Here is a 13590-nt window from a genome sequence, read left to right as displayed (position 1 = left end):
CTGGACACACTGGAGGCTGTGGTAGAACAAAGAGCCTTACGAAAAATCCTGGCAGTTCTGGACAATGTTTCTCACTCTCTGAATGTCAACTTGGCTGAATAGAGGAGCATTTTTGGTAGTAGACTAAGGCAAATGTATTACTCCAAAGACCATTATACGAGGTCATTCTAAAGCCTGATTTATACTTCTGCATCAAATCTACGCCGTAGGTGCCATGTACCCTACGCCGTAGGCTGAGGTGCACCTCCCCAAAAGAGTAACTTGTGCGTTGCGGCGACGCAGACTGCAACAACTGTGATTGGTCCACTTGGTAGCATCGCATTTCCTCCTACGCATTTCCGGTTGCTTCTTCTCCGCCATGTCTGTACACCAAGGCAAAATAGATTAACCAAATCATGAACTCTACCTGCCGACATGCGAAAATGTTTGAAATGCATTTCCTCGTCCATGTCTCTCACGAAGGAACTCAACACAGTGGCATAGAAACCCCACTGCCAACTAGCATTTTGGCACACACCAACGCATGCTCGCTAGGGCGTAGAGCCTACGCAAATGTATAAATCAGGCCTATGACATAGGCTACAGCGTAGCTCATATGCACAACTATAATTCAGCCATTACCCTCAGCTGTTAGGCTCAATAATGAGTCAACCTATAGCTGGGGAATATGACTTCATCCAGTTAAACTGTTTGAGGTAACTTATTTTTTCTTTCTTTCTTCTCTTCCAGTATTTGTATATCTGTGCACTTATCATGCTATGGTGACTCTGTAACTTCCTGTGTGATCAGTAAAGTATATTTATCTATTTATCTATCTGTCTGTCTATGAGGAATAAACAGTCGAAGTTTCAAGCTGAGCACCTTCTTCAGGACTGGATGGCAGGAGGAAGAACCCAGAATAAGGTTGCGGGGAAGGTGTTACAAGCTGGCACATGATGTGTGGAACCAGTTGAAGGGCGAAGGTGGGTGGTGAAGCGGATGAAGTGAGAAGCTGGGAGGTGGAAGAAATGAAGGGCTGTAGAAAATGGAATCTGATCGGAGAGGACAGTGGTCTATGAGCAGGGGAGGTGGGTGGGGAAGCATTAACTGATGGAGTGATGGGCTGCTGAGATGAGAAGGGGTAAGAAAGAAGCCAGAATGGGAAATGGAAAAAGAGAGAATGTTGAAGAGTGAGAAATAGATGGGTTAGAGAAAACTCCTTATTGATGCCCTTTTTGGTGGCAAGCTATCTTAACATTCTCATAATCTGACTTTTACTTTTTTTTCTCTCTTCCACTCCACAAATAAAATATGATTTTTATGGCTTTCTGAACTTTGTCCAGTGAAAGTATGACATACTTTGAATGAAGATGGTGAAACATATTCTTAACCAAATGCCATGAACAATAGCCAAGATGAACAGGACTCTGCTTCTAATCAGTTCAGATTGATATCTCTAAAATCTTTCAAGTTGGATGTCATTGAAATAAATTAAGGTCATGGAGCATCATTTAGTTCAGAATGGCTATTCATTTTCCTTTAATCTCTGTTTAAAAGGTTTCAATATCATGGTCTTAGATAAATAAAGCACGTGGTAAATTTTGTAATTTATTTGAGATTTGCAGCCCACCCTACATAGTCATAAATCTAGATGAATGAGCCATGGAATCTGTCTCCCTTTCTGAGGAGCAAGCCAAGGCAAGGTTTACCTACCCTTTTATTTATTCCTCTCTCAGTGATGTGGAAGTGGTTGTTGAGGCCAAAGAGGATTTTAACTAAAGCTCTCAGGAGAAGACAAATGGATAGCAATCCCGAGTTGGAAAGGAATCAGACTTCTGAAAAGTTTGGTAATTAATTAGCAACTGTAAAGGGATTCTTGATTTGTGTCCAGAAAACACTAGTTTGAAAATGACCTGGAGACTTGCTAATTAGCCATATTTGTAAAACATCATTGGAATGGAAATTCTGTGCATTGAATGGCTAAAAATAAACAGCTCAACAAGCACCTGGTGGTGGATAAGTCCAAAAAAACATGAGTCCTGAAGAATGAGTAGTGGATGGAAGGAACACAGGTGATGCAATTATCATGATGTGCAGAGTCTTAAAACATTTTACACATCTGCAGCAGAAGTACCAACACTTGTTTCTGTGCACTCAGAAACTGGGGTCATTATATTTGCTGTAATGCGTCAATCTTAGATTCTGAGATTGCTTGTATACATTATTGTGTGACTTTTACAAAGCAGTTTCTTACACTCATGCCATAATGTGGTACAAAAATGTGTAACTTTTAATTCCCCCATGTCTATAAACCTAGTAAGTTAAATTATTTCAGACTAAAAAGGTAGTTTACCCTCCTGGCCTTTTCTTTCTCCTCTATATACAGTCATCCCTCGGTATCCACGGGGGATTGTTTCCAGGACCCCCATGGATACCAAAATCCGTAGATGCTCAGGTCTGCTGTATAAAATGGTGTAGTAATTACATATTACCTATGCACATCCTCCCGTATACTTTAAATAATCTCTAGACGACTTGTAGTACCTAGTACAATGTAAATGCTATGTAAGTAGTTGTTACACTGTATTGTTTAGGGAATAAGGACACTTTGGAGGAGGCTCAATAATACTAAAGTCAGGATCTGTGGAGGTTGAGGGCTGAGGATCTTCAAGCGTTGAAGGTCGAGGCTTCACAATTGCAGATGCTTTAGTTGGAAACATTGTTATAGGAAGTTGTTTCTTCTTTTTCTTTGCATCATCAAACAAATTTTGCAGTGGTTGTAGACATGTTGTTATTCCTCGGGTGACACAGAGGCTTCATTCCATCGAAGGATTGTACTGGAGAATCATATCCCTTAACACTTGCGCCTGTTGAAAAACTGCTGTAACTTTTTCATGTGTCCAAATTGATGGCTCTACCTCCTCTAAATCTTCTGCATCATCATCTTCTTTAGAGGATTTCAGCAGATCTTCTTTTCCGAATATTTTTGATCTGCGGTTGGTTGAATCCGCGGATGTGGAACCCGCGGATATGGAGGGCCAACTGTAGTAGATGTTTTCTAATGCTGCACCTTAACATTCTGGAAATTACCTGGAAGCTGATGAGCATTTTATTCTGTGCTGTTGTGTATTTATTATTTTCAGTAATTTTTGAGTAATGTGTATATATTTTGATTAAGCATTCTTGTTTAAGTAATACATTATAGATTGTATGTATAAATATGCGAATTGCATACATCGTTGCAGTATCACATGCGTGTCTCGTTTAAAGTAAACTCAAAATTAGACTCACATTGCAGACTTTGGTATCCTCCTTTGAATTAGTTTATTGCTTTGAAGTTACAAAACATAACATATTCAGCTCTTTAGTACATGTTTCCAGAGTAGAAAAAACAACTGAAGTCACAACAACAAAGTCACACTCAAAATTATTTGCCATTGTCTTCAGTGCCTGTGAGCCAATTAAAACAAAAATTCTACACTGCAGAAAAGATTATATTAATTTTATCCGTACAAAAGGTAATGGAATAGAAATTTACATGCAGCTTAAACTACTAGAGGTTTACTTGAAGTTTTCTATTGCATACCCTTTGCAAAACTACTGAGTTTTAACATTCACGATAGAAAATATTGAAATATTTGTTTAAGTGTTTGTAATTTGGTTTAGTCAAATAAACCTTAAGGAGACCTTTAATGATATTCTCCTAGATAAAGTGAGTTGCTTTTTAAGTTTCTGCCTTTGATTCTTGTCACCAGTTTTTGTCAACTTTCTGCTTTGGCAGTGTAGGAATTTGATTAATTCAGCATGAAAAACTTAGCATCTGAGAGAGAAAACTAATTATTCCTCTGACTAAAATCACGTTTACCTGTTTTATGAGTAGACATTTTGTTCTTCTATTCGTATTTTCATGTTGCCACTCACTACCCTCTATTATGGTGCTTCCACCTGGGAATGGTAGGCCAGCATATTAGATTACTTTGCATGTATAAATGATAAAACTAACAGCAGCAAATATTTGATCTTGCAAGTTCTCTGCATACAAGCATGTTTATAGTCTTGAAGGTAAAGGAGGATTTACGTATTGATATTATATCATTACCATGTATTTGTTTTAATTCAAGTTCAAGTTTAATTGTCATCCAGCCATACATGAATACCCATGAATGTAGCCAAACAAAACATCATTACCCTGGGGCCAAGGTGCAACACAGTCATCATCATGACTTGGCTTCGTGAACGAAGATTTAGGAAGGGGGCTTCTTGCATCTGCTGCAGGCTCGCTGGTGGCTGACAAGGCCAATACGGGACAGGCAGACCTGTCCACAGCGGCTGCAGGGGAAGATCTGTTCTGGGTTTGGTGCGGCTGTGTCGTGGTTCTTCCTCCTTCTCCTTTTGTCCTCAAGGCCTGCCCTGCGTGTGTTCTCGAAGGAGGAGACAGACTGGAGAATGGTGTGTCGCCAGGCCTCGCGATCGGAGGCTGAAGTAGACCACTGGCAATGGTCAATGTGACAGGCACCAAGGGATTTCTTCAGAGAGTCCTTGTACCTCTTCTTCAGTGCCCCCCTGTCACGGTGGCCAGCAGAGAGTTCGCCATACAGCACAATCTTGGGCAGGCGATGATTCTCCATCCTGGAGACGTGCCCTGCCCAGTGCAGCTGCGTCTTCAACAGCATGGCCTCGATGCTGGTGACCTCTGCCTGTTCAAGGACTTCAGTGTTGGTGACGAAGTCACTCCAGTGGATGTTGAGGATGGTGCAGAGGCAGTGCTGGCGAAAACGCTCCAGGAGTCGTAGGTGGTGACAGTAGGTGACCCACGACTCGGAGCCGTACAGGAGGGTGGTCAGTACAACGGCTCTGTACACGCTGATCTTTGTGCCTTTCTTCAGCTGCTTGTATTCCAGACTCTGTACAGCCCGACGAATGCGCTGTTTGCCTTTGCCAGTCTGTTGTCAATCTCTTTGTTGATCTTGGCATCTGATGAGACGGTGCACCCCAGGTAGCTGAACTGGTGGACTGTCTTCAGCTCTGCCTTGCCGATGGTGATGCAGGGAGGGTGTGAATCTTCCTGAGGTGCGGGCTGATGGAGAACTTCTGTCTTCAAGATGAATTTCAGTCTGAAGAGCTCGGCAGCCTTGGCAAAGCAGGATGTTATACGCTGCAGGACTTCTCTGCGTGGGCAACAAGGGCAGCATCGTCGACAAAGAGTAGCTCTCGGATGAGTTGCTCCACTGTCTTGGTGTCGGACTGTAGTTGCCTCAGGTTGAACAGGCTGCCATCGGTGCGGTATCGGATATAGACACCGTCCTCATCATTAAGGTCCTCTGTGACTCTTTCGAGCATTATGCTGAAGAAGATGGTGAAGAGAGTCGGTGCAAGGATGCAGCCTTGCTTTACACTGTTGCCTATTTGGAAGGGCTCTGAGAGGTCGTCGTTGTGTCTGACTTGGCCACACTGATCTTCATGTAGCTGGATGACCATGCTGAGAAACTTTGGGGGGCATCCCAGTCGTTCCATGATTTTCCACAGACCTTCCCTACTCACAGTGTCAAATGCTTTGTTAAAGTTGACAAACATCACGTACAGTCCCTTGTTCTGTTCCCTACGTTTCTCTTGGGAGCTGCCTGAGAACAAATACCATGTCAGTGGGGCTCCTGTTGACTCTGAAGTACAGACAACACAAATGCACATATAGCACATGTAAGATAGCAAACACATATAAGATATCAGTAAAATACAGTCACACTAGAAAACATAGTCCAAAACCCTGAGTCCATGAATGTAACAATCTGCAATTGAACACAATGTGGCTTGTCTTCTGCCGAGTGAGCACTAGGGGCAGCATCGACTCAAGCCTGGATTCTCAACAAAACTGCATTATCTTTTAGATTGATAGTTGCCTTGACTCTTATTTTTTTACAATCTTTAATTCATGTGAGAAGAATTGAGGTTTCAGAGGAACAAAAATTTGTGATTAGTCGCTTTTTTTTAGAATTCCATAACATTTAGATGGGTTAAAATTTACTATTGCAAGATTTGCATCATAATCCTTGCATGGGGATAATGTGGCATGGGTTTAATGTCATCATTAAAATTAAGAATATAGGAGCTTTTATGTTCTAATGACCTGTTGGTAGCAAACAGCAAAGGTGCAACCATCAGGATGCTCTTTATCAACTACAACTCAGCATTCAATACTATCAAACATTGCTAAACTAATCAACAAGCTTCATGACCTTGGCCTCAATACCTCCTTGTGCAATTGGATTCTCGCTTTTCTCACTTGCAGACTCCAGTCAGTTTGGATTGGCACCAACATCACTTTCACAATCTCCATCAGCACAGGTGCACCACAATTCTGTGTACTTAGCCCCCTGTTCTACTCCCTTTACAGTTATGACTGTGTGGTTAAGCACAGCTCAGTGCCTTAATAAGTTTGCTGAAGGCACCACTGTCATCGGCCGAATCAAAGGTGGCGACAAATCAGCATATAGGAGAGAGATTGAAAATCTGTCTGATTGGTGCCACAGCAGCCTCTTATTCAATGTCAGCAAGACCAAGGAGTCCATGAGCCAGTCCTCACTGAGGGATCGGAGGAGAAGAGAGGAGCATTAAATTCCTGAGTGTTATCATTTCAGAGGTCCTGCCTTAGACCCAGCATGTAAGTGCAAGTATGAAGAAAGCATGGCAATGCTTCTACTTCCTTAGAAGTTTGCGAAGATTTGGTGGGACATTGAAAACTTCTATAGATTGTGGTGAAGATTATATTGACTAGCTGCATCACAGCCTGGTATGCAAACACCAATTGCCTTAAAAATCCAACAAGAAGTATTGGAGTCCTGATGAAGTGTCTCAGCCCAAAATGTCGACTGTTTACTCTTTTCCATATATGCTGCCCAGACTGTGCTGTGTTATTTCTTGGTTAGTAATTAGTTAACATACTCCCGTGGGATGGGTAGTTTTTACCTGAACATTAGTTAACCATGACATTCGGTCAACATCTGACACCTTTAGCAGCAATCTATCCTGATCTTCCTGTGGGCATGTTTTGAGCTTCCATAATAGGTGTTATTACTATTCTATACAAGTCTGAATGGTTTTGATTTTGAAATTCATTTGGGTCTTGTCCTACTTACACAGCATAATCAAAATTGCTCTCAGAAGCCCAGATGTGCATTGAATGCTTCTATTTACAGTACAATACTTAAAATACAAAGAAAAATTTACAAACGTTTCTATTCTAATGCAGCAAAACTACTGTTTACTAACTGCAGAAAATTGAATTAATGGTTGAATTATCCAGAGCTAACAGTCTGCTTGATTCTCACTGATGGTATCGGCTTCTGTTGTGGGATTTAGCTGTTTTTGTGTTTGCTTTATCATTTTAAAACAGCAACATTCCCAACGAATGGATCAGGAAAAAAAATGTCACGGAGTCTAGAAAGAAAAATAGGAATTTTACTGGTTAAGTACATGATAGGTGAAAAGCAAAAAGCTGCAATTAATATAAATTGGAATTAATCAAAATTCTTGGAAATACTCAGCAGGTGAGATAACATCTGGGAAGCGATATATCGAGTCAACACTTCAGGTTGATATACTTTTATCAGAACTAAGAAGAGTCAGGAATTGACATACAGTACTTTAATTGCAGAGATCAAGGATGTGTGAAGAGAATAAGGAGCAAAGGTGCAGCTCTAGAGAATTGAATAAAACAAATGGTGATGATGGCTGATAGAGGGTGACTGAAACTAGTTAACAAGTCCAAAAGACCATAAGATATAGGAGCAGAAGTAGGTCATTTGGTCCATCGAGTCTGCTCTGCCATTCAATCATGGGCTGATCCAATTCTTCCAGTCATCCCCACTCCCCTGCTTTCACCCATACCCTTTGATCAAGAGCCTAATGACTTGGCCTCCACAGCCACTCATGGCAACAAATTCCATAGATTTACCACCCTGTGAACCAGGTGAGATCATCCATCATGTGCACTCCCAGAAAATTGGTGCGCTTAACTCTTTCACCATATACGAGTGGTGAGGAGGGGTCAGCCTGCACCTTCCTAAGGTCCACAATCATCTCTTTGGTCTTGTCCACATTGAGGCTCAAGTTGTTATGCTTGCAACATTTTACAAGCTGCTGCATCTGCTCTCTGTACACTGTCTCATCACCGTTGTTGATGAGACACTGTTGTGTCATCAGCGGCTTGGATTATTCTGTTTGAACTGGATCAAGCACTGCACTCAAGCGTCAGCAGCGTGAATGACAGTGGCTTAAATACACATCCCTGGGGTGGGAGGCAGGGGGGGGGGGGTTGCTGATGTTCAGCATAATGATAAAGGAGAAGTTGCTGCCAACACAGACTGACTGTGGCCTTTTTGTCAAGAAGTCCAAGATGCAGTTTCAGAGAGAGGTGTTGAGACACAATGAGAGCAGTTTGCCCATCAGCTTCTGAAAGATAATTGTATTAATAGAAGAAATGTGGAATGATGTTTTGAGCTGAGTCCACTACTCTCTGTAGCTTTTTGTATTCCCGTGCATTCAAATTGCTGCTCCTGACCATGATGTAATCAGTCAAGATACTTTCAGCTGTACATCTGTGTAAGTTTGGAGCATCCAGAGGTGAGCCAAACTCTCTACATTCTAGGTAAGTAGAGAGGCTGGCGTGTCTAGTGATTGCAGCTACATTCTGAGCCCAGGGCAGGTCATCTAATATGTTGAAGTCCAGGAAGTTAATGCAGATGACCCTCTCCATTGTCGGTTCACCAATGCAGGTTGCTGCATGTTTGTCCTCCTTTCCTGAAGTCAGAGATCTTAGTTTTACTGAAGTTGAGAAATAGGGTGATGATGTGGCAGCACTCAACCAATTGACCTATATCACTCTGGTATGCTGACTCATCACCAGCTGTGATTTATCCAACAGTGGCGTAGTCAGCAAATGTGTATATGCCTTAAGTATCATAGCTGATCTGCCAGGAGGTGATAAGCAGAAAATTAATGGCAATAAAGGTATGTTTAAAAACAAAATGTGTTAGATCTGGAAGGTAAGAGCACAATAATGCTGAAAATATGAAGTGAAATAGAAAGCAGGAAATATTCCATAGGTCAGGCAGCATGTATGGGGAGAATGGAACAGTTAAGATGTCTGTAACATTTCGTCGGAATTGGATAGTTTTGGTAAATTTTAAAAAGGCTAGTTGATATAGTTGTTGACTTCAGTTTTGAGTCATGAAGGCTCATGACATATCATTACATTATCAAGTTCAAGTTCAATTTAAGTTTAATTATCATTCAAACATACATCAATACAGCTGAATGAAACAGCATTCTCTCAGGGCCAAGGTGCAAAACATACACAGCACAAGGCACAAACAAAGCATACAAGATAGCAAGCAACCATACAGCCACGCAAAAAAAAAAAAATGTATGTGCATATATCCCAAGTCCCTAAGTGACATGTCTCACAAATTGATTGTGCATGGGTGCCATCGGCAAGTAAAAGCAGTTCCACAGGTGAACGGACACACGTGATCCAGCTTGTCATTGTACTGATTGCCTAATCTTGTGTTGGGCTTCATTGGACAAGTGTAAGAGGATGTTGTCAGGGGGCTAGAATGGAAGTGAGATGGGAAATTGGAAAGACGATGAAGTGGATTGCACGCAGACTGAATAGGTTCTACAAAGCAGTCAAGAAAGGTAGCGTACTGAATACTGATCAGAAAGGAAGTTAATGTCTTAATACATTGCTCCTTTACTCAGATGAAGTGTTTGGATCCCTGGATGATGTGAAGTAGAAAAATAAAAGAGCAGATCTCCAACTGATGCAGGTGCATGGGAAGTTGCCGGAAAAGATAACTTGGTTGTTAGTGAAAATAGAAGAGTAGAGCAGTCATAAAGTGAGCAGTCCATGAGGGGCAGCTGGAAGGGGGTGAGAGGGGAGCTATAAGCCCTGATCTTTAGAGAGGGCCTAACATTTGAAGATTATAATTTGGTTCCCAAAGATTCTAATAAAGGTATCACGGAGGAGTTTTTAATATGCAAATATCCCAGAGGTTCAATTTAAATTGTGCATTCTTGACTACTTTCATTTCTTGCCTTGAGACCTTGAGATCCAGGGGTCTCTTAGCACAACTTTTTATAGCATTAGTTAGGTCACTGCTCAAATAAAAGTATGCATTTCTAGTTGCCATGTTACAGGAAGAATGTGACTGCACTGGAGATGTTGCAGAGGATGTTGTCTGGGATAAAATGTTTCAGAATTTGGCAAGGTTGAGTTTATTTTCCTTGGAGCAGAGGTGGTTGAGTAGGGATCAGATAGGGCTATGCAAAAATAGGAGGAGCGCAGTTTGAGTAAATAGGAAGAAAATTTGCTCCGTGCCAGATGTGTCTAAACCAATAGGAAAAGGTATAAGGTGAGGAATAAGAGCTTTAGAGGAGTACTGAGAAAAGGTATTTGATGACCAGAGCACACTGCCTGAGAGTAGGCAGATGCTCTCATAACATTTTGGAAGTACTTGAACAAATACTTGAGTTGCTAAGGCACTGTTGATTACAGGCCAAGTACTAGTGAATGGGACTGGGGTGTCAGCATACACATGATGACCAGAAGGATTGATTTCTATGCTGTATGACCTTGACCACTGATGCTCATTGGCTGATGTGTCTAAACCTCTGTGGTCCTGATTTCTTCTACCAGTTTTCTCCCTCTGTCAGCTGAGTGGTGAAGTGCATGAAGAAGTGGATGTGGATGTTGTCGAAAGCTTGCAGAAGTATGTTGTCCTGCACTGAGTGTATTTGCATTAGGGAAAGGCTGGACAAACCTGGACTGCCTTTCAGGAACACAGAAGGTTGAGGGTTAATCTGATAAAATTATGGAAGGCATTGATAGGGTGGATGATCAGAAAGTTTATCCAGAGTGGAAGCGTCAAATACTAGTGGGCAGATGAGATAAGAGAGAGAACATTTGAAGCAGATTTGTGAACCACATCTTTTGCAGAGATTGGTAGGTATCTGGAACGTGCTAGTGGTGAGGTCGGAGCATAGTGTATGATAGCAATATTTAAGAGGCAATCAGACAGGCATCTGAACAGGGTGGGATAAAGGAACATGGACTGTTTGCAGGCAGATGGGATTAGTTTAGAATTGGCATTCTGATCAGCGCAGATATGATGGGTTAAGGGTCTGTTCTTGTGCTACACTATTCTGCCTGAAAACCTTTGAACCTTGTGTGTTGCAGTTTTGCAACAGTGAGCACTTGAATAATATGCAACAATTTCTTCCCAATTGTCCATAAAAACTCTTCACTGTCTTTTCACTTTTGCTGTTTTGAAATATGCTTAAAATAACATCCTTTTGTGAAAGGATGCCAACACTTCAAGGACTAAGCTGCAGCCACTTTTACAGCGCAATTAGATACGGACAATTTATAGAGTTCATTCGCAATCTGGAAAATAAACGGGAGTTGCGACAGAGACGGAAGGGAATATAGCTTGCTGGGTTTTTCTTATATTTACTACTTCTGCTATTTTCTTACATGGTTTCAGTCTGGAGCCCATTTACTTTTCTCTGCAAGTTCACTTACACGTTTAAAGATGGTGATAAGTCAATTCTGCCTCTTTACATATTAATCTGATTATAAAAACTCAGAAGAATAAAATGTACTGATAAAAATTCAATTTCTAAAGCTGCAGTTCTGATTGTTACATTTGAAATCATTTAACATGTATAAGACACAGTTAAATACAAATATTGATGTGCAAAGAAAAACAACTTTAATCTAAAAAAGTCCATGTCTGTCTTTCATGATAATTTGTACATTTTCCCTTCATAACAGAATAACACAATATTCCATTATGTTTTGTAGATGATGAAACATGCTTGGGAAAATTATAAACGTCACGCATGGGGATCAAATGAATTGAAACCCTTATCTAAACAACAACATTCTAGTAGTCTCTTTGGTAAGTTCTTTTTTTGGTTGTCCTAACTAATTCTTAGATTTATTATTGGACAGGAAACTGAAGAATTCCTATATTTTTCACCTATATTAGAAAACCTATTTCATGAAAAAAGCTGCCAGTTATGATTTATTTTCATAACTTAGCAAAATTTGACTGTTGAAAGGAGCTTGAATTCTCAAGTATTTTGTTCTGATGTTTGTAGAAATCCATTGCAAAATGCCAAAAAAATGTTGTGTCAAATCAACAATAGCAATAATCCCAAGATGCCTTACCAATATCAGTTCTATTAATGTATCACTTTTTCTAAGTTTAGTCAGGTTTAAACTGCCCGCTGTTCTCTGTATACCGACCCACTTTACTGTGTCCACTCTACTCCTTCATTGAACTTGACAAGTCATGCTTTATTTGCTTTTCTGGCCCCCCAACACTCATATCTTTTGTACTTGAACTGTTTTTGTTAACTAATTGCTCACTTTTCTGATTTCCAGGGCATCAGTTTGTCTGTTCCTGTGCAAATCAGGTGCATGACAGCTGTGGCAGTGTTTGCGTGCTGTTACTTACTATAAGACAAAAATGGCAGTGATGCTTCATTCCCCGATGAGCTCAATGCCTTTGATGTTCGCTTTGGAAGGGATAATAACATTAGACATGTGCGAATCCCCACAGCATCCAAGAACGCTGTGACACTGTCTTGGAGACCAGAATCAGAATCAGGTTTAACATCACTGGCACATTTTGTGAAATTTGTTAACTGAGTGGCAGCAGTATAATGCAATACATTATAAAAGTGGGAAAAAACAATTACAGTAAGTATGAATAAACTCTTCGCAGGATAGTAAATCTATATACAGGCAGTCCCCGAGTTACGAACGTCCGACTTACTGACAACTCGTACTTACAAACCGAGGAAGGCGAACGCTGTCCGCCATTTTAAGTCTTTGCTGTTGACACTGTGTTGAGTGTTTAACATTGTATTTGGCTTAAATTGTTCTTAGTAAGATTGACCCTGACCCCGCACCTGCCCCCCCCCCCCCCCCCGTTCCGGTTGGCTAGTGGCACAGTGAGATCAGTGCCAGGCTGGAGATCGGAGCTTTGCAAGTTCAATCCATTGACAGACCGCTCCCGTGCCGGGTTGATGTCGATCCAGTGACTCCCGTACCATCCGTGCCGGGTTGATGTCGAGCTCACAACTCGACCGCTTTTAAAAAAAAAACACAGCCACCTCCAGTTTAAATTCCCATGTGGAATGTTGTGGAGGATCAAATACCCAAACCCAGCACAGCCCCCACTTGTTCCATTTGGCCTGTCTCAGTGATGGGTTCCTTAGGACCCAGTGGACCTCGGGAGCTGGTGCAGTTTGGGATCCACCGCCCGCAGTGTTTCTGTTCCATTGATGAGAAGCGATCGCGATTGAAAATAAAGTGGAAATAATAAAGCGTTTGGAAAGAGGTGAAATGCCATCGGTCATTGGAAAAGCATTAGGCTATGTCGGTCAATGATCGGAACAATTTTAAAGGATAAAATGAGAATAATGGAGCACTTGAAAGGCCCTGCCCCAATGAAAGCTACAATTATTACTAAGCAATGCAGTGGTTTAACATACGTTTCTTAAGTGTTTTATATGCATAGAAAGGTAAAATATACACTATATACT

General features: G+C 41.2%; 1 protein-coding gene across 1 annotated transcript in view; it reads left to right on the top strand.

The window, feature by feature from the left end:
• Positions 1–13590, top strand: part of man1a1 (mannosidase, alpha, class 1A, member 1) — a 436576-nt gene that overhangs the window by 127793 nt on the left and 295193 nt on the right. Inside the window, exon 2 of the mRNA XM_059981476.1 lies at positions 11840–11936. Coding sequence (XP_059837459.1) covers positions 11840–11936 — 97 coding nt within the window. The remainder of the gene's footprint in view (positions 1–11839; positions 11937–13590) is intronic.

This window comes from Hypanus sabinus, chromosome 10 (genome assembly GCF_030144855.1).
Source record: "Hypanus sabinus isolate sHypSab1 chromosome 10, sHypSab1.hap1, whole genome shotgun sequence".
Taxonomy (NCBI): domain Eukaryota; kingdom Metazoa; phylum Chordata; class Chondrichthyes; order Myliobatiformes; family Dasyatidae; genus Hypanus; species Hypanus sabinus.
Note: the sequence above shows the minus strand (reverse complement) of the source record. Positions and strands in the feature narration are given on the sequence as shown.